General features: G+C 41.9%; 1 protein-coding gene across 1 annotated transcript; it reads right to left on the reverse strand.

Annotated features, from left to right (window-relative positions):
- Nucleotides 1-1,252: 1,252 nt before the first annotated feature.
- Nucleotides 1,253-24,104, reverse strand: LOC311021901 (dual specificity calcium/calmodulin-dependent 3',5'-cyclic nucleotide phosphodiesterase 1A-like). The gene is made up of 16 exons (XM_084022799.1): nt 23,294-24,104; nt 15,564-15,590; nt 11,909-12,022; nt 11,631-11,813; nt 10,505-10,571; nt 9,119-9,235; nt 8,633-8,773; nt 8,355-8,455; nt 7,542-7,667; nt 7,342-7,443; nt 6,595-6,715; nt 5,150-5,231; nt 4,359-4,479; nt 3,625-3,809; nt 2,613-2,783; nt 1,253-2,536 (listed from the first exon to the last, which is right to left on the reverse strand). Exons 1-16 carry the CDS (start codon nt 23,971-23,973, stop codon nt 2,478-2,480), a joined length of 2,397 nt encoding a protein of 798 aa, XP_083878925.1. The 5' UTR covers nt 23,974-24,104; the 3' UTR covers nt 1,253-2,477.
- Between the last annotated feature and the right edge of the window lie 2,952 nt (nt 24,105-27,056).

A 27,056-nucleotide genomic window follows, 5' to 3' on the forward strand; every position in this document is an offset into this window, starting at 1 on the left:
TGAGAAATAGAGGCAATACATATTTTGCATGGGTTACTACAGAAATTCAAATGTGATTGGTTACCTTGGTTTTTCCAAAACCATAGTCAAAGTTCACTGTTATCTCTCTCTCTGGCTGACTGTTGTTGTGTAAAGGTTGACATTTGACCTGTATGCATGTGACCTATTACATGCTTATATAAAAACTAGAATAAAATGATAACAGGAGGGGACAGGAGCTATGAATGTTTAATACAATAATACAGGAAACATCTGTACAGTAAACAGTGTACACACACTCACACCCATGCTCATGTTCTCAAACACACCCAGAGTCAAAGAGCACGCAATGATTATAGCACATGTGCATCAACGAACACAGTGCTCAAAGGATCTAAGGAGTTTTCTCTGTCGGCCACGTTGTCTCTACCCTTCAGCTCAGAGGGCGTTGCTATAGAAACTGATGATTTCTCGTCATCGTGTTGATATTATACCGTTACTTTATTCACAGTCAGGAGAAGTGACGGTACTATGGATTTATTACCGAGTACCGAAGCAGCAGAAGCTGTCTGATCTGTTTGCTCGCTCCTGTTAATGGGTTCGCATCGAATGCTCTACAGTTTCAAAGACGGTGGAGAGTACAATGTTACGCTACCGTATGTTGGCCAAAAGTACAACAGGACGACTGATGTTGTAATAAGAAACTTCCTTTAAAGTGGTCACATGACGCTCTGATGTGTATTTGACTTTCCATTTAACGGTTAGAAATCCACACTGATTCAACAAGTGTTCAATCCTCTGGCTACACCCAGATCAGTAATATCACTGCAGGAGCAGGTTAGGTCAGTTTGACATTACATTTAATAAACATACATTTGGTTTGTTTACATGGTATGAGACGGGAGTCAAATACATCTCTTAAAATCACAGTTAAACTGAATTGTTTTGCTCCTGTGGATTGACACAAATGGAATATGGTGAGGCCAGGGAATATATACGTGACCAATTTAAATCCTTCAGATTTGATTTCATCTTTCAAAAAGTGTAGATAAGATAGATATATTTGGGTGTCAGTTGGGAATAACGTTGCTCACATTTTCAAACAAACACTTCCTACCTTCTATGATGACTTTGATTGTTCTGCTAGCTACTATGAGCCACAAGCTGACTGTCAAGTGTGGATGCAATGTGATGTATGATGGGCTGAGAGAGTCGCCTCAAATCATATTCGTTATATTGGAGAAATGCCCCCAAGTTCAGGACAGTCTTCAAACATATTGTGTTTTGCAGTTCGTTTCGATGTAAAAAATACTCTAGGATTAGAACTTGGGTAATGTTTTTTTTTTTAATTTCACTGTGTCTTTTAAAAGACACACACACACACACACACACACACACACACACAAACAAACACACACACACATTTGGTACATATTGCTAAGTAGCTAACAGCCACAGCTAGCACTGTACATTGGTCATTTGCACATGGGATGCAAACTCTCCAGCAGTCAAATTCATGCAAATACAACAAATGAAAACTTCACTTTTAACAATCTGAACCAGGAGGCAACCTCCAGTTCTGAGAAGTGAAGGCAAGGCGCAAGTGCATTAAACTTGCATTCTTTCTACTGACCATCAGGGAGCGACTCCTCTGATTGTATAGAAGTCCATGAGGAATGACCCTACTTCTCCCTTGATTTATTACCTCATAAACACTGTAGACATGAGTTCATGGTCTCAATTGCTCATTTCAAATCTTTGATACAGTGTGATGTTAATTTAGATCATTATTATATTATACTATTAAAACCAACGATAAAGCAGGGTATGTTTTAGGGCATGTCTACCATGTGATTGACCAGTCGCTGGGCATGTTTTCATCTTAGCACTTTAACCTTTTCACAGTGTGTTTTCAGATTGTGAAAGTTAATTGTAACATTTTCTAATTCAGCATCGACTCTGATGTCATGTCTGGTTGCAAAAAAATAAAACAACAGCCAAAAACCAAGATAGTGACAGCCATAATTACGAACCTTAAGCTTCAAAACAGTAGTCCAGAAACCAATGGATAACGTCACGGTGAGTGTGTCCTCTTCTCATTCCTCTAGATAATGGATATTTAGCCAGCCTTAGCCATGAACTCCACTGTACGCTCTTTGTTTTTCACCTGGCAGTGTTTATTTTTATTCAAATTTTGATATTTTCCCTTATTTCACAGACAGTGCTTCTCTGAGCCTCTAATAAAATCAAAAAACACTTTCACCACAGTGAATGGACCATGACACTGCTAAGAAGCTGTTATCTAATGAATGTCGTCACTTTGAATGTGGTGTTGTCAGTTGTAAACGTGAGGCCTAGCTGCCCTTTGGGGGCCACTGGGGGGCCATTGAGCCAGCTACTGTGTTTAAACAGAAGAGTCTGAACCCTCGTTGTCACTGCACCGTTCCACCTGTTGCCATGGTGATCTGATACAGTGGTGACTTCGCCATGGAACGTTATCAGGCATTTTCAGGCACTTCATCGTCTTCCTCGATCTTGTCCTCTCCCGGCACCGCGCCTGCAATGGTTACCATAGCAACTGGTCAGGAGAGTTACAGTTTAGGAAATGTCTTCGTATGATGTCATGTACATACCATTCCAGGTCAGGTGGGCAGGTGCTTCGTCGTCCTGTGGTTCATCAAGAGGGGAGCCCTCTGAATTCTGTGATTGGTCACGGACATTGCGACTGGGTGTGGAATGTGATTGGATGTCTGAGTTGACATTAGACTCCACCTCCTGCTCCTCCTGCTCCTTATTGGCCAGCTCTGTGCATAACACAAGAACATTAAAGTTACAGGAAGCTAGATAAAGAGTCACTTTTCTTCCATATCTAGGAGAAGGAACATGTCATGTAACTAACAAGACAAACTGTCTGAAGGCATGCTAGAATCTGTGAGGTCAAAGTGGTGCTTTGAGCTAAATGCTATCATCACCATGCTACAATGTTCATAATGACAATGCCAACACACTGATGTTGGGCAGGTATTATGTCCACCATGGTAATCATCTTAGTTTAACATGTTAACAGCAAAAAACAAGTGCAGATGAGGCTAATGTCATTAGTTTTGCAGGTCATATGTGATGATGGCATTAGATGAAAAGTTATGGCGTCACTAAAGTCATGAGTGTTGATGCTTTAAGGACCTTTATTTTGATTTGTATCACAGCAGTCCATCAAATATATGTCAAGATATTTCATACAAAACTAAAAACGTCAACCTCACAGTGCCAAAGGAAGAGCCAGCAGTATTCATTCACTGGGGACCAAAAATATCTGTCCTAAGTTTCATGGCAATCTATCCAGTGGTTGTTTGGGATATTCCTGACTGGACCAAGGTGGTGGGCTGACCAACAGTTGCTGAAGTTTCACCTGTAATTGTCCTGCACTGTTTAATACTCCATGGAGTCAGGGAGCCACCTTCTATGGCAACCCTAATTAGACTAACGACTGTCAGACAAAGAAGTAGAAGGTGAGAGCAATGTTTCCTAATTAGAATTTTGTGGAGATAATAATGAGATAATAAATGGCAATCTCAAGGACTGATGGCGAGACACATACAGTACAAAACTTACATAGAGAGCTACAAATTCACAGTGTACGTGTACCGTGCACAGATAGCTCCTTCCATCTGTCCTTGTTGCTGCCGATGACGCCGGATAGGTGGACCTTCAGCACCGGCAGATCGATAGCTGTTAGGGAAAAGTCCATCTGTCCATCATCATTGTTCCCATGGCGACCACTACTGTGTCTCTGCACCGACTCCACGGTAACTGAACCGCTTCCTGTTAGACTGGAACAAAGCAGAGTTATGGACCAGGAGGGAGATTGTGGACATTCAGAACCGTTGAAGCACAACATTGGTGTTCAGTCACATGTTCGATATTTTGTCCAATCGTATGAGACAAATGAAGAAGTAGGAAGTCCTTGTAAATTGTGGGAAATCCTTTAGGCCCCCTTACAAGTGTAGCCGTAGTTACAGCCTCATGTTAACTCACACATACTGTATCTTGATCAGGTCCACACAGAGATATGCAGGTTTTACAATTTGGGAGGGAAAAAGATCACTGCTGTTGTATTGGTACTTGGTATATCGGCCATTATCCTGAGTTTGGGTATCATAATCTGTGCCGGAAATTGGTTGGCAGAGTTTCGTATCTATCAAAGCCCTGACAGTGAAACCTTACGGAAGTGATTTTCAATACTCAACCTTCTAATACATTTGCTGAGAAAGTACGGGAAGTGGAACTATGTTATCTTTTATGTTGTGTAGTAGTAGTAGTAGTAGTAGTAGTAGTAGTAGTAGTAGTAGTAGTAGTAGTAGTAGTAGTAGTAGTAGTACCTGGACCTCCTGTTTCCAGTCTCTCTGGCCTTCCTGTCCTCGTCTATTAGAGGACCAATCACTTTCTCTGTCATGTCGACGAGAACGCTGAAAGTCGGCTCCACGATGAAGTCTATGAAACCTGCAACCAGAGAGAGAAACAGGATCGAGAGAAGAGGCAAGGTTGGAGGGTGGAGGAGTAGAAAGAAAGTATAATTGCTAAACATTAGTACTTCTTCTTTCTAGAATTGAATCTAGAATAGAAGAGCTTTTGGTGCTTGCTTAGGATGCTGATAGTAGAAATTAAATGAAATGAAATTCCGTGTGCAGGGAAGAGCAGTTTGCAATAAAGTTTTGTCATATGTAGTCACACACATAAACTGATATTTGTAAAATATCGATGTGAATTCAGAACAGAACACACTTCCGATACAAATAAGGGGAAAAACCTTAACAAAAGTCCAGTTGAAGAAAATCAAAAAATACTTTTCCTAAAGAAATCTACAGAAAAATATTTGCAAAATCTGTCTTTCTTTGTGAATTAGATCATAAGACTTCATCCACATCACATCTGATTTTTTTCTTCTATAGAGAGCAATGTTTACAGTTTTGCAAAAGTGTGTTATAAAATGTCAAGCTGAGTGTTAGCAGAGCATTCACTTTGGCTTTCTTCAAACCATCAACAGGTGCTGCTGTTGAGCTGACAGCCTGCTGTTAGGTGTCAATGGTATACCCCTAGTATCTGTCTCTAGTTGATGGTACTCCTCGCCTGCCTGTCGTCTTTAGTATTATTGGATGGTGGTTATTCTTACCTATCTGTGATTGGGCAATCATGGTGGCTTTGCGGTCACAGAGAGGAGAAAAGGGAAGGCCGAGTTCCACCTCTTTGTCTCCCTGGAAGAGACACAGTCACCATGGGGACATGGACATGCTGTACACAAATAAACTGTGTAGTATTTATATCAATTTGCAAAGGAAACATTGTACAAAGATTAAGCGATAAATTACAATTCCAGAGCTGAAAAAGAAACACGGTATGCATTGATCAGATTAGTTTGACAGATAGTAAAAGTAACCTCATCATTACCACATAGTCAATATATTCCCATTTAAAGGAAGGTTCTAGTTTATTTCTGTCTGTTCCCATAATCTAGCTGTTGTGGCTCTATGGTTCATGCTAATTTTGTAGAGATTCTGGGAAACAAGTAGTCCCACAAATCAATGTATATCAGAGCAAGCTGCACGGCCAGCTTCCCAAAGCATACTTTTTTACATGAATAACTCAAATGCTCGTCTCTGAGGCTCACCCAAAGTAATCAGTCGAATTACATATGGGATCTATATCCAGATTAACATCATTGCAATAAACCGGAATTATTCTTAAAGATTAACAACCCTTTCAATGATTCACGGTTCTCGTTATAGTCCAAACCCTCAAAATTATTACAATTAATTTAAATAATTAAATGGAAAAGAAAAAAGTGACTGAAACGATAATTAAAATAGTTGACATATAATTTTCATTAAATTAACTTTGACTTATTGTATTAGCTCTACTTCTGGGTAGTTGGGCGTTTTCATATTACTGATTCGTACCATGTCTGAGTATGATGTCCCCCCTCTCAACATCCCCCACAACTAATTTTTCACATGAGTAATATTGCTCCGTACCCAAGTACACTTGTGTCATCATATACATGACATTTGTTCTATTATGTTGTTTCTACAGTGTAGAAAAGCACGCCAATCGCAAGATCCTTAGCACATACAATGGAGTTGACTCGTTATGCCTGCTAGTGTTTATATTGAGACATTCAGAAATGCCTTTGCAACCCTACTTGCCGACTGCAACTTGTGTTAAGTACTTTATTAGTCTATTTCCAACACACATGATGCTAACCGTATCCAAGTAAATAGACTCCAGACCACCTTTTTGAGTGCTGTCCCCAGTGAATGGTATGCAGTATGCAGACTTTGGGGTCAAGTGTACTCAAATCCAGGCCTGGATCCTTGATGTGAAACCCTCCTCAACTGATGAAGTGGAAGGTAGCAAAAGAAAGCCCTCAATAAAGTACAAGTGCCTCAAATCTTTTTTCTTATTATTAAGTACAATAGTTGAGCAAATGTACTTAACTACATTCCACCACTGGTGTGTGTGTGTGTGTGTGTGTGTGTGTGTGTGTGTGTGTGTGTGTGTGTGTGTGTGTGTGTGTGTGTGTGTGTGTGTGTGTGTGTGTGTGTGTGTGTGTGTGTGTACCTGTCTAAAGAACTCCTCCATCAGACTGTGAGTCCAGCGATAGTGCAGCGGCCAGCCTTTGGCCGGATGGCTGATGTCTGCAGCGTGAAGCATCAGAGACAAAACCTTCACTTTGTCTAGACTGGAGAGAGAGAACAAAAACAATTTCGTTTACAATGAATTTAAAAGTCATTAATGATAAATTGTAACTATGCAAAGGAAGAAAAGCGATACACATGATACCACATGGAAAAGGAGAAAAACTGCTCTACAACACTCCGTATGTTAGATGATAGTGTTGTGTATTTTATTTTGTATTTTGTGCCAAGTACAGTTCAGCAGACAGCTGCAGCTGCTGTAGCAACACAAGCAGAGCCAGGTAGTCGACAGGCTGATGACGGTGTCTTCCCCAAAAATCTCATCCAAGCGTGAGCTGAGAAGCGTGACAGTGGCCCCCCTCCACACCTCCACACCTCCACTCCAGCAGAGCTGACAAACAGAAGAGGGAAGCTGGGCGCTGGTCAGACTCAGTGCTATTGCTGTGAAAGCCCCTACGGGGACGCACACACCAGTCTGCTTCAGCAGCCTGCAGGACCTTATGTTGGCCAGTCCACAAAACTCCCACTGGTGATCTCCATCAGATGGACCGGCGACACTCAGTCTGCCACAATGCACTATTCAAGTCTGCTAAAGCATATTATGTTGCATTTCTATATACATTACAATTATCTGAGGTCAGAGGTCAGAGGTCATGGCTGCAGCACTGACCTGTGTGTCTGTGTCAGGGCGTTCCTCATGGTCTTGATCTGCTGGAAGTGACAGGACATGTCTGTGGACATCACCATCTCTATCACCAGGGCCCTCAGCTCCCTAACAACAATCAATACACACGACCAGTGTTCAGCCACGATGACGAGTACAAACACATCAGTGTGTGTGTGTGTATGTGTGTGTGTGTGTGTCTACACCTCCAGTCGTCCTTGTTCAGGTTGACCAGGATGTTCATGTCTTCCTCTGCCATCAGCTTGTAAGCGGCGCTGACATGATGGTTCTCCAGCACCGACCTGTCGTTGTACAGAATGGCCACCTCCGACCTGACAGACAGTCACCACACCCAATCAAACGCTGACGATTGTTTTGTTTTGACATTCATACTGTCAGTCAAACGTTTTTGAACATCCAATATTTCATTTTCCCCAGTGATGACAGTGATACACAGTTGACCATTTTGGTTCTGAAACATTTCTATAGATATTTGATTGATTGCCATGAAATTACCAATACCTATTGTGCCTTGAGGATGAATCCCACTGACTTTGGTGATCCTGACTTTTCATCTAGCGCCACCATCAGGTCAAAATATGAATGTGTCCAATATTTTGGTTTATGCTCAAATACCTGCAAAACTGCATTCCCTTCAGCCTGAGCTGTATGTTATGTATAAATCCAATTAGCAAATGTTGGCAATGCTAACAGGTTTTAACTAAAACAGTGAAGATGATGAACACCTGCTAAAAAATAGCATGTTTGAATGCTGATGTTAGCATTCAGCTCAAAATATCACCAAGGTGTCTAAGTGTAGCCTCAAGCACAGCTGTATTTATTTTTCAGATTTCTTTTGATTGACATCTACTCCTTCTACACACTACAATCTTTAATTGTGTGTGAATGTTGAAGACCTGCTGAATGTCTGTCAGTTCACAATGTTCGAAAAAGAGACAAGCAAAAAAATCATCTTCATAGAATGTGGAATAATTTCATTAGACGACTGTCCACATTACCTGGTGTGGATGTGGAAGTTGTTGGTGGTTCCTGTGTGTTCGAAGTCATGAATCGCTGCAGCAAAAACCATTGCGAGAATTTCCAGCTCGCTGAGCCAGTGCTGCACACACATACACACACACACACACACATACACACACACACACACACACACACACACATAAACCATCAGCTGAGTGGGAAAACTCACTGTGCAGAGTGTACATGTACAGACAGTAGGACACTGTCGAGTGATAAAGTGCGTGTGTGTGTGTGTGTGTGTGTGTGTGTGCATTACCATCATTCCAGTGTGCAGCATCAGGAAGTGGGCGGTCTGAGTGACATCAGCGGCGTGGATCAGGTTGTGGTAGGGGTTCCTGTGTTTGCTGTAGCCATTCTCCAGCGCATCAACGAACTGCACTAGAGCCTGCACCGGGATCTGAACACAGTACCACAGGTAGTACAGGGAGTACAGGTACTGTGAGCACTGCGCTGTGGATACCCCCACATACAACTTGTACATTTGACACATTGGTTTTTAGAAATGATTAAACAAATTAGACAGTGTTAATGAGTCAGCTTTAGAGATCATAGAAGGCAGATTTAGTTACCTTCAGACAGAGCCAGGCTAGCTGTTTCCTCCTGTCTCCAGTTTTTGTGCTAAGCTAACTGACTGTTTTCGGTCACAAAGAGTGCCCACCCAGTACACCTAGCACCACCCGCCATTTCAGGACATGAGCTCCCATCCACCCCACAGGTGGTAACAACATGAAGCTGTGTGTACCCTGAACCTGTTGATGAGGTCATAGCGGGTCAGCAGGTCGTAGACCAGGAACTTGAGGGCGTGGTCTCCGGTGGCCTCGTGAAAGGAAAAGACGTCAAATGACCAGTGATCCACTTTCTGGAAAACAACCAGTAAGATTAATGCAAGACATGAAATAACATCTGATATGGGATAGTGGAAAGCACATATGGCAGGCTGTCTGGTCGTTGTTTAGTGTAATCTAGTGTAATGTCGAATTTCTGCCATTAGAGGGCAGTGTGATTATAATGATTGCTCATTGACTGGGAGGAGGTTAAACGGCATATTTAATTAAACTGATGATTATAATCATTCATTAGGTCATTAGGTTAAATTCGTTGGGATTATGATATAGTGTTGTTTTCCAAAAGTTATATTTCTACTGTTTATAAATCAGAAACGAAGTATGAATATTCCTCCACATTTTCTTCTCTGCCCCCTCCTTTCCTCTTCTACGCCTCCTTTTAGTCTGCACTTACTTGTCATCTTTTCCTTCCCTTCTAACAGTAAAGGTTGAATGAATAACTCCTACTCTCCCTCTTCATGTTTCTTTCCTCCCTCATCTCTATCTCATTTATTCTTTCCTTCCTGTTTTCCTCCCCCACCTTCTTGTCTTGTCCTATTTCACCTTGTCATTTTCATCTCGACCTCTTCCTGAGATGCTGGCAGAATCGTTAAGGATTTGAGTCTTCCGAACAAAGGCCTTTTTGAGCTGTGCTGGTCAGGGAAGTGTTGTCACAGTCGTCGAGCCATAACAGAGACCCTAAAGAGGAGCTACTTCCCTCGGGCCATCTGAAGCCTGAACAAGGACACTGCCACTCTCCTGACAGACTGCACCTCTGATGTGATGTCAATTACCCCTCTACCCTTCACCTGCATCACTCTATATCTGCACCATCATTTAAAAGCTGCACCATATTTCATATTTGCAGATATTTATTTATCTTTTTTCCATAGGTTTGTTGGATATATTTTCTTGTTGTGTATAAATTGCTTTGTTGCATGTATATATTGTATTTTTTAAAGCACAGTAGGGAATATGTTGAGTATAATTGAAAGCTTCCTTCCATTGTCTATCCTCTTTTTTTCCTCTCTATTTCCTTCCATACCCCCTTAACCCATTTCTTTTTAAGTTTCCACTTCCCTACCTCCTCTTTACTTTTCTTTCTTCACCTCTTCCCTTTCATTATTTTCTTACATCCTCAGCTCTTCTTTCATTCTTTATTGTATTCTACTTCCCTGCCTCCTTCATTCCTTCCAAGGTTCTGGAGACAACAAAACTGTCTTTCAGGAATTGAATGACTGATAATAAATAATAAAATGATGCCACTTCCTGCTGATGGGAAGCAGTAATAAAACAGTTTATACCTTCAGAGCTGTCAAAGCCGTGGGAGGGTAGGTCAGACCAGCCATGTTGGACGTCCGTCTGTACATCCTAATTTCATACACATACACACACACACACACACACACACAAATGTCACACTTTGATACAGTTGCACATAAACACTCCTCACGCAGACCTCACGTCGCCCTCCTCCACAGTTTGGGACCAGGATGGATTGTTTGTCGTCATGGTAACCATGTTCTAAACACACAGTGAGCGCTGCCTCGGTGCAGCAGATATTTTTTGATTTCATGCGTCATTACGTTGCAACCGATAAACTGATACCGTTCCATCACTGCGAATCATTAACACGCTAATGATATTGGACCTCGTAGTTTCCTTACGATCTCCATCTGCAGTCGCTGGCAAGCTAACATGATTAAATTTCATGTGCGACCTCGTAATCACATCTGCAGTGAAGTCAGGCCGGATGCCTTCTGATGTTTATTTTGAAGAAATTGTTTTCTGCTCTGTCTTCAGGTGCTTCGGATCTCTGCTGAAGACCAAAATAACTCTCTGAGGATTTCAAAGTGTTGCTTTTTCATCTGACTGGACTTTGAGGAGTCACACTTTTTCCTATGTAATTGATATAATGCATTATGCACCCTTATGCTATGTTGAACATGTGATTCCGAAACCATGCGCATTATTCTAGTGTGCTGCTCTCACAGCCTCCACTCTTCTGGTTTCAACCTTTCAACCAGGTGTTGAACTTGCTGCAGGGATTTCAGTAGCATTAGTGAGGCTCGCAGTCATCCTATATTTGTGGGATGGGGTTAGTTCAGGACTGTGTGCAGGCCAGACAAGTTCTTACACACCAAACTCCCAGTTTCTTCTATTTCTTTATGGCGCATGCTTTGTGCACGGCATTGTCATGTTGAAAACATGAAAGGGAGCAATGCAAACTGACAACTGGTTGCTGATGCTGCAGCATGAAGATTAAGACCAAGATCAACAAAGAGCATGTAGCGTACATTTTGGAGAGGTGTAGCATTTAGTTTTGAGGAGGTTGTTTCCCTTCATTTCCCTAAATCTCAGTGCTGGATATAAATATTGACTTTATTAAAATGATCAACCACAACTATGTTGTTTTTTGTTGTTTTTTACCTTTCTACAAATATCCCAGCTTGCACTGCGTGGACGATGCTCCTGAATCTCGGCTTCTCCTCGGGGCGACGCTTGGCCACACCCATCTTCCTGGTGAAGGTACATGCCAGCCAATCCCGTACTTCGCTGGGCACCGACTCCGCCTGCAAGTCGCTGAGCTCATCCTCTGTGTCCAACAGACGCCTGCAGGACGGAGAGAAACACCTGTCAGTCGCAGCTGAGACAACCAGTGACAAGGATTTTTTTCTGCCACACATCCATTCGTCTGTCAGACCTACTTGGTCTCATCAGTGTAAACGGTGTCCAACATGGCAGCAGCGAGCTCCATGTTCCTGCGGAGTTCCTGCAGGTCAACGACACCCCGGTCCATCTGCTCCAGGACCCCCTTCAGCCTGACAACACAGACACACATTCATGTGCACCGCGACTGAAATAAACATCAGAGGACACCACACGTAGTAGAAGTAAACAACACACGTCATCCAGAGTGAATATTCACTCATCAGTTACAGGGGCATGAACGTGTTATTATTGATTTGATTTGGTTCAGCTGGAGATTAATTTGGTGGCTGGTATATTTTGCTATTACTGTATTGTCTCTGCCTCATCCCTCTAATAAGTTTAAGTAAAATGTACAATATGTTCCAGATTCCAAATTATAATAACCCTAAATGCAGCTTTAGAAGAGAAGCTTTCTGAACAATATTTCTGCTTGCCTCATGTGTTTGGATAATCATGATTTTTCAATATGTATGTTTTTAGCGGCTTTTAGCAATTTCCCAGAAGTCGGAGACATACAGCTTGCAGCATGATCGCAGTTCAACCTCCAACATGGAAAAGTGCAGCGAGACGTCCATGTTTTGCCGAGCAGATACACGGCAAGCAACGCAAGTTCTCATTTTACTGTTCACAGTTGGACTATGTCCATAAAAACAGGCCTGAGTTTGATTGCATTATTTGCAGCAAAGTAGTTCAACCAGTCACTGCTACAGCTAAACAATTCATGCTGTTTTCAGTGTCATCAAGTTGGAGATATCTCTACCTGGAATGGATCAACAGGAAATCATTGCTGCCTGAACTCACTGTTGCCAGATGTCAGTCAGTCTCAACACCCCTGAACTCGCCCACCCAAAGCAATTTTTACCTGCTAATGTCAATAAATAGCCAGATTCCTTTTGTGAGTGCTTTTCTGGGCTCAGAGTGCTGAGAGGTCAGTGAAAGGGGCGGGTTTAAAGTTCAAACCATGTGAACTTCAAGTGTATCTGTAACATGCTGCAGCACTGTGCTGATTTGTACTTTATTCTAGTGTAATCTACTCTGCTGAATTCACCTGCACTGCAGTTATATACAGGCCTGCCCTCAGCGTTGATGTATAGATTTTAAATGAGCAGAAATCCTCTCAGCAGACTTTATACACCTGCTCACAGACAGTACCGATCTTCATACTTTGCACCCACACAGCTGCTGTCATGTTCACACCACAGAACCAGAACATGAAAATCTGTTTCCTCCAGATGGACACATGACACGCTGCCTCCTGTCACTCAGCTGCCTCCCACAGTAAGCAACGGGAGTCTCCTCCAGAGAGCATAAACATGTTAGAGACCCGACCTCTGACTTTATACTTGATAAGTCTTTGTCACTTAAGAGAGATTTTCTTTTCAGTTTGAAACAAAAAAACATTTAACGATTTAGACTTTTTCCACGGCACTGTAAAAAGTGCCTTACTTTTGGAGAATTTCAATATTTTAATGAGATATCTAGGAGATGCTGAGTGGGCATGAGGCATCATTCTGTAGTCCAAAGAGGGCTCGTATATTATTACCTTCAATACAGTCGTGATATACAAACTGATGGATGGATGGATGAACAGATGAATGGATGAACAGATAAATGGATGGATCGATACGTTACGCCAGGCTCTGTATGCATTTTTACTGTTCAGGTTATAGGGATGGTTCAAATGTTTACAACAGAGGAGACTGATGACAAGGAGACATAAAGACTGCGGCAAGGCATAGTGCCGTTGACATGGTAACGAAAACACCTTCCTATAAACTGGATTAAATCTGTTTTGGTTGCCTTGGTTACAGCTGGAGTCACACAGGGAGTTGCGGCGAGGGAGAAATAAAAGTTCAAGACTGCAGACATTCAAGCATTACATTTTGCTGAAAAAAGTTAAAACTCTGGTGAATGTTCACCATAAACTGAATCACATTAGCTTGTTTTATTATAACTGTAGTCACATCAGGACCAATGGGAAAGGCAAACCGCAAAAAAAATATAATATTTATATATATGTTATATATATATATATAACATATAACATTTCTAAGCCCTGTTGGTTGCATTTAAACACATTTGTTCACACATACAGCCTAGTTAAAAAATACATACAGTTAAAAAGTGTCCACTTGTGCTGGAAATTTGTGATGATGTATTCAGAAGGCCTATCAGCGTAAAGATTCTCCTGTTGTCACCGAAGCGGAATTGGAGTAAAAAATGATTGTAATAGTCCGTGGACTCCCTATTCTTTTTGTATAAATGCATATGTATAAACAATAATGGGTATGAAAAGAACGTAATTATAACAATGTCATTTTGAGTTATGATGGAGAAGCTACAATGTTGGCATATAGCCCTGATCGATCCAAACTCCATTCAAAAAACAAGCATTCAAAAAGTGTTTTGCTTGTCTTCTTGACCTGCTATGCTACGTCTGTAATGGGGTTAGTTCAGTATTTGATTTCACCTGCCACATTAAGGTTTTAGATAATGGCTCAAGTGCGCCCTCTCCTCTCTTCATGCTGAGGGTGAGCAAAGCACAGCACGGTTTACAAATTTTGTACATTATTGCATGTATTTCTGCTGTATGACTTGATATGAAAGCTGTAATGAATCTGAATGCTAGCAAGAGGAGTAATGAGCAGGTTGCTATATGTTTAAGTGCTGAAATGTTAAATTATCGGCATATTGCACTAGCTAGCTAGCTAGTAGCAGCTTTGCTAACATAACGTGCTGTTCCTTCGTAGCATGCTGTGTTGAGCGACCTAGCGAGCCACCTCTATCGCTGACCAGACAATATTCTGTTCCTGTTCAGGACGATAAACTGCAGCGTACACACAAGTGAGCCTCCCGTGCTTCATTGCGAACACAACGCAGAGTCGAGAGGTTTTCCGAGCCTGTGAAGTGAAGTGCAGCTGAGCGCGGTCACACGTCATATTTCGGCGTCTTAACTAATCTGCCCGAAACCGAGACTTCCCCAATCAAATCTCACTTCTGACGATGCAAATAATCAAATATTAATTTGTGCGCCCTCAGCAAGTAAACATACTTATACTAAAGTGTTAAAAGTAAAAGCACTTAATCCATCCATTGTCTACCACTTATCCTGTATTCAGGGTCGCGGGGGGGCTGGAGCCGATCCCAGCTATCATTGGGCGAAGGCAGGGTACACCTGGACAGGACGCCAGTCTATCACAAGGCCAACATGTAGAGACAGACAACCATTCACACTCACATTCACACCTACGGGCAATTAAGAGTCATCAATGAACCTATCCCCATCCTGCATGTCTTTGGACTGTGGGAGGAAGCCGGAGAACCCGGAGAGAACCCACGCTTACACGTGGAGAACATGCAAACTCCACACAGAAGGAACCTGAATCCGATCCAGGAATCGAACCCGGGATCCTCTTGCTGTGAGGCGAAAGTGCTACACACTACACCACCGTGCAGCCCAGCACTTAATCTGTATTGCTAATACTGATGCATCAATGTAAAAGCAGCATGTTACTGAGGAGCTGCAGAAGAAGAAACTAAGTTCCGACACTCATGTGTTTTCAATTTCTGGACTTTTCCCTTTTCTGCTTTTTTGTTGAAATATTGAACAATTTGAGTAAATAATAGTTTGTTTGTGTGTGTGTTGCTTACCTCTGTGATGTACTTTTATATTTCTGCCTGTAAATAAAAAGAAAACAGAATAGTCACACAATTGAACAAAACTGTTTCACATCAGGTGGTCACAGCCAAGCTCTTGGGAACATTTTGGATTAGTGGCGACAGCCAGTACTGCAGGTCACATGACCCACACTGGCCCGAAAGATCCATCTATCATTATTGATCACTGGGGGGATTTGGACGAAGGCGAGGCTGACACATAGAGACAAACATTATGGGACACTATGGGGAAGTCGAAGAAGTACGCAGAGAGAACCTCGCCAACATGGGAAGAACATGTAAACTCCATGAAGGAACCAGAACCACACCACCATGTAGTCCCTGCCCCAGAACAGCTTTAATCAATCAAACAAAATCAATACACCATGAGATTACTTTTTATGTGATCAGAATAAGATACATTTGGCACAATTAAAATGATGATCATTAAGCCAACTTGCAGAATAAAGATTTCAGTTTCAATGAACCCTATTGTTCAGTGTGAGCTGCTGGAGGTTTGTTTGGGGTCATTGTCCTGTTGAAAAACAAATGATGGTCCCACTAAACAGATGGGATGGCATGTTTCTGCAGAAGGCTGTGGTGCTGGTCAAGTGGGTCTTGGATTTTGAATAAATAATACACTGGTCAGTGTCACTCGCAAAGCAACATCACACCATCACATCTCCTCCTCCTCCTCCTCCTCCTCCATGCATCATGGTGGGAACCACACATGTAGAAACCATCACTCACCTTTTCTGCATCTGGAACCAAAATCTCAAAGTTGGACTGATCGGAACAAAGTACAGCTACTAACCCTTTCCACTGTATTCTTCTTGTTGTTCTTCCTCAGTAGTGTTTTTTTCGAATTCGACCATGAAGGCCTGACTCAGGCAGTCTCCTCTGAACAGTTGATGTTGAGACGTGTCTGCTATTTGAAGTCTGTGAAGCTTTTTGCAGCTTTAATCTGAACTGCTGTTAATTTGCGGTTTCTGGTTCTGGTAACATATCCTCTGCAGCAGAACTAACTCTTGGTCTTCCTTTCTTGTGGCGGTCGAGAGCCACTTTCATCGTAGCGTTTGATGGTTTTGGCTTAATACACTCAAAGATCTTGAAATGTTCCTGATTGACTGACCTTTATGTCTAAAAGTTATTTATCTTTACTTAGTTGAGTAGTTCCAGCAGCTTCTTCATAGTTGTTATGTCTTCAGTATCAGTCTACACTGTACAAAATAGTGAAAATAAAGAATGACTGGTACTGTATATAAATATGGACATCAGAAGTTGATGACAAGGATCTGAATTCCATTTGGTCTAAAATGAGCCAATCACAGCTCTGTTATCTGATCCCGATGGCTACATCCCAGCTCTGATCCGTCTCAGCTCTGAAATGTGACAGCAGGATTATTGCCTGTTATTTCATGGTCAATTGGTAATTGTACACTGGCCTGCGTTGGCAGATCAGCACTGAGTTTCAAAGGCGGGTACGGTGGGGAGAGCAGCAGCTGGCTGCAGGCTGCATTGTGCATAAACAAAAGCACACTGCAGCGCCAACAGTGACAGGTGAAGACAGAGATAGTTTCTGGAGAATGACTCACCACTCTGTCATGACTTTTCCAGGCTGATGCCTTCAGTTGAGAGAATTTGCATTTTTTCTTCTTCTCTACTTTCCTCCTTGTGCTGATACATTTTGTACTTTCACCTCACACATTTTCTTCCTTGCGTCCTTGAGCATTACTGAGTATGTAAAGTATATTTTATTCTTGGCTGCTCTGTGTGATTGTTTGTGATGCACCACCCCGGGTGCGTTTCGCGCTTTTTTGTGGTTAATTCGACACCGCCTACATCAAGACCAAGTGCTCTGGCCTGAAGAAAACGCAGAGCATCCATTAAAATGCACAAGCACATTAAAATACATGAAAACAACTTGCATTCTATTGTTCTGGAGTCGAACTCTTGCAGTTAAACGTTAGTGTGAATGCATTAGAACAGAAACAAGAAGACAGAGTACGAATAACATCTTAAGTCAGTTAATGGAAAGTTAATGGAAGCATTATACTGGTTTCCACTGTAATAACTGAACTGGTTTTGATACAGGAGTCCAGTGCTTGTGGCCCTCTATGTTCTAATCTCTTCATTTAAATACAGAAAGGTTTTTGAAAACTCTGTACCCTGGTTTTTTCTGTTATTATTGTAGCCACTGAACTGTTTCAGTAGATTTCTGTTCTATTTTACGCATCATAAAACAGTCTGATGGACTCACATGCACATTTTCTCAGTTTCACTTTTATGTTCCAATCTTCTAATATCAGTTTTTCATCACTCTCTCACCAAAGCCTTTTGAAAGGTTGATTTAAAAAAAAAACACTTAAAAGGATAACATTATAGATACAATTATAGATTCCCCCAAAAAGACTGAAGGAAACTCTAAACACTAAATAACAATGGAGAAATATCTGTCTCTCTCTCTTCTTAACATGCATCAAATTGCTCTGCTGTTACCACGGGAACTAGGATGACAAAAAAACAACTCCGTACTCTTATTTGCTTTCCCTCTAAACAGCACAGACCTCTATCTGCATTCAGGGTTCATATCTATCAGGCACAATTAATACAATCACTTGGGAGATAAATAAATAAAGACATAAGAGGACACTTAGTGGTTCAAGCACCGCTGGCACCAAACACACATAATATGAAGCAGCTGACTCTGTTGTGGCAATAATTGATCTTCCTGTTTGTCGTTCTCAAGTGCTTTTTATTTTAGCTGTTTGGTTGTTTTTGTTGATTTTCAGCCGCACTTTCATTAATTAAGTTGAAATGTGCATGGCATGCTCACTCAAAATTGCATTTCATTACAATTGAACATCCAGAAAATGTGTTACTGCAGCTTTCAGTCTCGTTAATAATGAATGCACAGAGAAGGATTCACAAATGTATTTTGTGATTTATATATAAGTGACTCTCTTCTCACAAATACATTTCAATACACACACAAATGGATATCGGAATGTAAAAATGTAAAATAAATCCATAAACAAAAATAAGTTTCACACATTTCTGATCCACACAAATGTGTCTTGTTTTAAACAAATGTAATATAAATCCATAAATATATGAATTAAAAGAATATTTGCAATTTTCATCAAAAATGTGATGTTGTTACATTTATATACAAACTGTTAAACTTCAATTAACAAGATGCTTTTCATTTGTGAACTTGTTAGCATTTGTGTGTGAACTGGTCTGTATTTGTGTGTGGACTTTTGAGACTCTCCTGACGTGGCTGGATTCACAAATGCATTTTTTTTTTCAAGGAACTCTCTGTTGACAATCAGATGCCTCCCTCGTTTTCAGCTAATCACATGACTGCATTCCCACAAGGGGTACCTCACCATGGCCAGAGCACAGCTTTTTCTCTGCACATTTGCGTTAGCTAACTAGTTAGTCATATAATGCTTTTAGACAACGGGTCATAAGCTAACTTAGCCAGCATAATATGATCCTACTTACATCAGAAAACATAACCGTATCGGTATTTTGCTTGCTAAAGCTTAATGCATGCAAAAATAAGTTACAAGCAAACCATAATAACTAATAGGTAAATTGCTTTCTACATTGGTTTCAAAGTGCTGACTATAAGAGCTAGCTACAAACTTGTCAATAACGTTGGCTAGAGAGAGAATAAAATAACTTTTTTGAATAGTCTTTGTTCTTTTTTCTTTTACCGAAAAGCAATGCAAAATGCGCAGAGAAAAAGCTGTGCTCTGGTCATGGTGAGGTACCCCTCGTAGGAATGCAGTCATGTGATTGGCTGAAAATGAGGGGGCATCTGATTGGCTACAGAGAGTTCCTCGATGAAAAAAATGCATTTGTGAATCTAGCCCCATCAGGACAGGCTAATCTCAGTCAGATTAACTGAGATATTCCTGATCTAAATCCAGAAACGTTTTCAATTTTAGACTGAATTTAATTTAGACAGGCTTCTTAAGGCTATTTAACACAATTCAATGAGCTATTTGGCATATTTTTGAATGAAAGAAGCATGTGCATGCTCTCCAAACTAAGGTATCAAAGAGAGAATTATTGTGTGTTGCCACTGATATCAACCATGATCCAGCAGTGCTGTAGAAGGCAACATGCCAACCTCTCTGTCCGCCTGACACGCTGTGTGAAGTAAATGACCTCAAGGGATGTCGCTTGAGCAGCGTTGGATTGAGCTGAAGATAACAAGTTTGAAAAGTAAGAAATAAGAGTTTGGAAAAAAGTGAGTTTACCAGACCTAGCCTGCTGCTCATCTCTGTTGCAGGCTACATTAGCTGCTACCAGCATAATACACCTGAATCTTTGACCTAACTTTTGGCCGGGGTGTTGCATTGTGGGTAATGTAGGCACCATATTTTGGGGAGAGGAATGTGTTAAATGAAAACAATTGTGCCTTGCTTGGTTTGTGGACTAGGGTTTCGAAGCCTTGAGTTCAACATTTTGACCGTTGCCATCTTTTTGTTTTTTGCAACCAGAAGCAACACAAGAGGGTTGAACCAAGTACAACTGAACACTGAAATGAGACATTTTTAGGTGACCAAAACATTATATTTAACTTTCATGAACTTAAACCGTGAAAACTGTGTAAGGGATAACTCAGACTGAACAACGCCATGCTAGCGGCTTATCAATCACAGGGTACCCAAGCCCTAAAGCATACCCTGCTTTCTGATCTATTTGACTCTAAATTGCATGATAATTGATTAAATGCTGTATTGAACAAGACTTTTACAATGAGAATTATTGAGGCAATAGTTCAAGTGAGAAGGAGGATCATTTTCTCATTGACTTCTATACAATGGACTTCTATTAGCAACCAGAGGAGTCGCCCCCTCTTGGCTATTGCAAATAATGCAAGTTTAAGGCACTTCTGCATTGGCTTCACTTTTCAGAACTGGAGGGTGCATACTGAACAAAAGGGACAATATCTCTGGTTCTGCTGCATCGACTTCTGCCATAAATATGCGATCTCCACACCCATGCTGTGATAACCCTGATGACATCACTATTACATAATCAGAACTTTACACACAAAAAAAGGAAAATACACAAACCAAGCTATGGAGCCACAGCGAAAACTGTTTTCACAGGCTGGACGAAACTTCATTGGGGGCAATGGAAGTGGAGCAAAATGTATCAACAAGCAGGTGAAGCACCTTATATTCATGTTAGTAGCTATTTTCAGCAACTGACAAACACATATTAAACATAAAATCACACAAAGTTCTATCAAGTCCGTCACTGATCCTTTGCCACAGCATGCTATGGCTGTCAATCACAGTGTGACAGTCTACACAGGAGGCTGACTGTTTACTTAGGACATAAAACCACTGAAAATAGAACAGAAGGAAAGATAGGCCAGCAGGGGGGTGAGTCCAGACCCCCCACCATTCCTGTATCTTCTCTTTCCTCCCCCGTTAAAACATTACCAGGCCCCATGATTCTGTTCTGTTTTGACCTAAGTGTTAAACTTTTTTAGATGAGCTTCTGCATTAAATTCTGTATTTTTATTTTTACACCTTCAGTGTTTCTATCTCATTGGATCACCGCTGACAGATAACACATTCACTTGCCAATGTTTATTACAGGATTTGGCAAAAATTAAACACTTCTCTTGGCTTCAACTTCATCAACCAACACACCAACTTCTGCTGGTAAATCTTTCGTTCTGTTGCCAAATAGTTACTAATACAAGATGGTGTACAGCAAGTAGGGTCTGTTAAACAGAAACAGAATTGCCAAGGGGCATGGATTGACTTGTGTGTTTTATGGAAATGATAAGATGCACATTCCATTACACTGCTGCCACTGATGCGAGAAACTTTCATGAAATCAATATTGCTTTTTTTCTGCCATTACATGATGAATGAGAACCCACTGTTAAAGAGACACATTATTATGTTATAAGATGGAAATGCAGGAATACATTTTATAGAGTTACATATAAGAGGATACAGCATGAACTGTGTTTAAAAATATGTTAATGTTCATTCAACTAATATTCAGGATGTTAACGGAAACATCAGATGATTCTGGTTTGAAGTGTGTCAGTCTGTGGACCAGTGAGTCATGGTTCAGCTGTCAAGGATGAGGATAAGGGCTCTCATGCAGTCGAGGGCTTCATATTTTCCAAAACTGTACTGAAGCCCAGAACCAGTGGTACAAATAAAGCACATTTGAAATGAATGTATTCACATGTTAAATATTACATCTCAAATGTGAAAACTGTATGGCCAAAGGTGTTTGGACAAATGAACACACAAGCACAAAATCATGAGCATTGATGTGCTGCTCTAGCAGCCTCCATTCCTCTGGTTTCAGTTGTTCCACATGTTGAACCTGCTGCACGGATTTGCTCCCATTCAGACACAAGCATGCATGAGGTCCAACACTGATGTTGGGTGATCTGGTCTGGCTTCCAGTGTGTGTTTCAGTTCCACAGCAAACTGGTAAACATCTAGTCTAAAGATGAAAATGAGCTCTTTAGCTAACTCTGATTATTTACACTGAGGCGGAAACTGAAATGCTGATTAATGTGCACTGTCCCTGAAAAATAAATAAAAAGAATAAAATAAATAGAATGAAATAAATAGAGATATCTTCTTTTTTTACGCATGCTTCTGTTTCAAAACTGTTACCCACAATGCAATGCTTGGCTCACTTCTTGCTAACAACTTCAAAGTTGTAGTCTTTGAAACAAACAGATGCTCACGGGCATTGCTTAAGGACATTCATCAGATTTTACACAGCTCCCTCTGGAGACCCTGAAGGCTTCATATACAACTTTTCTGTATCCCAAACATCTGGAAACAAGATGTTTAAAACCAGTTCTCAAAATGCCAAACTACTCCTTTAAAACATATTTTTCTGTTCTCATTAGCCTCGGTAGTAGACATGTATGTTCTCAGCGTGTGGTGGAGACAAATCAACAGGACATTTTCTCAGTGCTCAGTTTTTCTTCTTTTCTTTTCTTTATCCACTGTGTTTTATACTCTCTCTCTCTCTCTCTCTCCCCCCTCTCTCTCCCTCTCTCTCTCTCTCTCTCTCTCTCTCTCTCTCTCTCTCTCTCTCTCTCTCTCTCTCTCTCTCTCTCCCTCTCTCTATCTCTCTCTCTACTAATCTATCTTTGCAATGAGTTTTGCTGCATCGCAACGCGCCGCCATTACCATGGTAACCGTGCAGAACAAAAAGGCAATCTGTTTTACATCTGTTGCCGTGGGCTCAGATTCAGACAGATGTGGGGACGTTGTTCCCGCTGCGATGTTGGCTTGTTAGCGTCCACTTCTGTGAAAATATCTGATGGACATGGCAGACAGAAGGACAGGAAGCCTTGGCCGCATCAAAAACATGCATGCATGTTTCTGATCCCCCCCCCCCCCCCCCATCTCTCTCTCTCTCTCTCTCTCTCTTTCTCTCTCTCTCTCTCTCTCTGTGATGTCGCACGGCCACAGTTTTCTACTCATTTTCAGTCATCCGTCCTCCCTCCATCCTCGGTCCATGCCAACATCACCACAGCAACCACACTGATGTCGTCCCCAGGGCCGTCAGTCAGTCAGATTCCTAAACTATCAGCCTAATGATTCTTACAACATGATCACCGATTATCAATCGCGCTTTCACATCATCATCATCATTAAGATTACATCATCGGTCAGCTGACAGTATCGTCTGTGTTTACTCACATCCCTCTCAGTCGAATCAAGACCTGGTTGTTGTGGTTCTGCTCTGGAGCGTCCTCAAAGTCCTGTGCCTTCTCAGTCTGCTGCACCTCTTCAGGCTTCCGCTGCTCCTCCGTCTGCTGATCCTGAGTCTGTGACATCTCTTCAGTCTGCACCTCCTCCTGCTGCTGCTGCTGCTCCTCCTCCTCTGTCTGCTGCAGCTCCTCAATCTGCTGCTCCTCCTCCATCTGCTCCTGTTCAGTCTCCTGCACCTCCTTCTGCTGCACCACCTCACTGTGCTGCACCTCGTCTTGCTCCTGTTGTATCTCCTCTTGCTGCTGCACCTCCACAGTCTGCTGGAGCTCCTCAGTCTGTACATTTTGCTGCTCCTTGTCCTCATATTGCTCCTCCTCTTTTTGCCGTACCTCCTCAGACTCCACCTCCTGCTCTTCCTCCTGTTGCTGCACTTCCTCCTCCTGCTCTTCTTCCGGTTGCTGCACTTCCTCCTGTTGCTGCATTTCCTCCTCCTGCACTTCCTCCTGTTGCTGCACTTCCTCCTCCTGCTTTTCCTCCTGTTGTTGCATTTCCTCCTCCTGCTTTTCTTCCTGTTGTTGTACTTCCTCCTGTTGCTGCACTTCCTCCTCCTGCTCCTCAGCCTCCAGCACCTCCTCAGGTAGCTGCGCCTCCTCCACCTCCTCGTTCATCTCAACGTGGTGAAGGAGAAGAAGGAAGTGGGATTTTCTTAGGGTTAGTCGAAGTACTCACAGAGCGGACTTTGGTCTCTGTGAAGCGCTCGGACGTCTCTCAGACTGATGGAACTGTGAAAACATCGACACGGATCACAGCCGAGAGCGTTTGGGGGTGCAACTTCGTCCAACTTCCTGTGATGTCACCTGACAGACTGGACAATCCAAAATGATGAACTCTGATGTCATCCGTTAGAGAAGCCGAAGGGTTAAAAGCATGAGGTCAAAAGACAAAGTGAGGTGTTTTTTTAAAAGTTGACGAGCAGGAACAGACTGACGGCATCTTTTATTCGATCTAAGATCGACAAATAAACAAGGTGATTAACTGACGACTTCCTTCACAGCTAACAGTTGAGCTCTCCGCTCCGGCACTGCGGCTGCAAAATGATCCAGCTCAGCTGTCCCAGAGCATCGCCGTAGCAACGCAAGGAGGAAGTCGAGCCAGCAATAAAGGCAAGATGGAATGAGAGAGAAAGAGAGAGAGAGTGAGAGAGGAGTGATGGAGGAGGACAAAGGAGAAGCAGAGAACATCGGAAAGCGTTTCCGTGGTAACTCAACAACCGTTGCTAAGAGTGATGGAATTCTGCAGCCGACAGACCTCCCTCCTACTCCTCCTCTTCCTCACCCCCTCCCAAATTCAAACGCACATAACTTTATGCTCCGTTCAGACGCAAACAGGCATATCAATCTGTCCTCTCTTTGCATACCCGCTATGTGTCAGTGAGAATGTGTGTGTGTGTGTGCGTTCAGCGCTGAGCTGTGTGTGTGTGTGTGTGTGTTTGCCTGCATGCATGTGTGTGTGTGTGTGTGTGTGTGTGTGCGTTCAGCGCTGAGCTGTGTGTGTGTGTGTGTGTGTGTTTGCCTGCATGCATGTGTACGTGTGTGTGTGTGTGTGTGTGTGTGTGTGTGTGTGTGTGTGTGTGTGTGCGTGTGGGGTTTTTAGACAATGATGATGTAATGGTCCAGAAACGAGAGTCACAAAACATCTCCAGTCAAGTGGCATGACCAGACAATCAGTCTGCAGTCTTGCTGGCGCCCCCTAGAGGCTGCAGCCTGTAGGGACCACTGCGGTCCCCTACAGGCTGCAGTGGCCATTCCTCCTTTTTATGCTGAGGCTGTTGCTATAGGTAGGGTCATTTGATCATTCAAATCTAAAAGGATTTCCACATGTACAAAGCAGCAATATTGGTTATTTCAGCCAAGTTTGATGAAAAATTGACAGTTTGTTTTTTTACCAGGTGTGTTTCACAGCACAGTGGTTGGTGGATCCACGGAGACACCTCCTGATGCTGAACCTGGTCTTGATTGGCTGTAGAGAGTCCCCTGGTGGAGGAAGAGGAAGGAAAACTTTTGTTGAAAACTGCAACAGGGTTGAAAATGGAAGTGTTTTACTGCAACCATTTCAACTCTTGAGTGATATCCCAGAGTGAATGTTCAGAACTACGGTCCTCGACGTCAACTCTTTGATGGTACTACACTGTGTTGTAAGGATTGAGGAGAATACCAGCAATGGCAAAGGAAATCCTAAGTGACTAATGATGGAGTAAAACTGGACAAAATGCATTGGATGACGGTGACAGTGATTTAATTTCTCCGGCTACAACCTCACTGCTCTTTTTATTACACCTAAGAGGAATTGTCCACATAAATGTGACTCCCGCAAATAGACTTAAATGAAAGGATCCACTGCAGCAACTGGATCAGCCTGAAAATGGGCAACTTATTTCCCTTTTTGGGGGTTGGGTTGGAATCGAGAATTGACTTGCATTACAACCCATGAGACCCAAACAGACTGCAGGAGAGAAGGCAAGAGAGTAATTGAGTTCAAACCAGAAGCAGTCGCTGTCTGACTGTTAGGAGGTTTGGTTGTGTCCGTTATGAACTGCATCCAAACAAACAGAATGTCGGTGTATTGTTTAAATCGAGTCAATATTATCAGACATCTAGTTTATTCTGCTGTGATTTTTAAACAGTAGAATGATCAGTATGTTAATGTGTGTTACAGGCCATGTGTGTGTGGTTCAACAGAGCTGCTCTTGTGGTTGTAAATAAACCCTCATGACGACAGTGGACTGTCTGATTGGTCAGCTGGCTAACTGACTGTTAATTGGTTCTTCATAATCAGCAACAACACTGAAGAGACAATTAAAGTCGACCATGTGAGCGGCTGGAGGAGTGTGTGTGTGTGCGTGTCTGTGTCTGTCCGTGTGTTTTATTAATATATTCAGGTCTTTGTTTGTCAAAAGGCTTTTGAGGCAACAAGTAGAACATGTGCAGAGCTGTGATATTAATTTCTAGACCTTCTTCTGACAAAAGCTATAAAACAAACAATTTCTTATTTGTTTCAGTTTCATTTACTGCACCTTAAAGGTCCCCTTCCGACATTTTCAGGAGATAAAGAAGGAATCTGCTTCGAATAATAATTGGTGTCTTGTTTTTTATCCACCAAAAAGTAAAAAAAAAAAAAAAAAAAAAAAAATTTTATTGGAAAATGAAAAAAAAAACCTGAGATATAAAAAAATTCCTGCATGTACATCCAGGTGTTAAATGGAGATTTAACGTTATTAATCTGAATGTTCTTAGACCTTAAATGTGAAAAAAACATTTATGCATTTATAGTTGAGCACAGCAAGTGTCTCTTTTGAGATAGTTTTATTTCATTTTATCTTCTTACAGCATTTGTCCTTACACAGTGATCAAAACATCCATAACTACACCAAAACGATCTCATGGCTAAATATCACATGGACAAATAACAGAATGATGAGATGATGAATGGTGGATGTTATTAAAAGTAACTTAGATATAGCTAAAACAGATAAAGGCAGGTAGAAAGTGACCATCTGACCTGTCACTGTCTGAACCGGCAACTCCTCACATGGCATCACCGTCACCACCGCCATCCTACTGTCCAGAGCAGAGCAGAAGGAGCCCATCGTCAGCAGAAACTAGACCAGACGGAGGACCTTGTATCCTCGTGTTTCTTCACATATTGGAGAGACATCTTCATCCTGCTTTCCTCCGCATGCTGCTCAGCAGAG

This window comes from Eutrigla gurnardus (assembly GCF_963514095.1).
Source record: "Eutrigla gurnardus genome assembly, chromosome: 12".
Classification (NCBI taxonomy): Eukaryota; Metazoa; Chordata; class Actinopteri; order Perciformes; family Triglidae; genus Eutrigla; species Eutrigla gurnardus.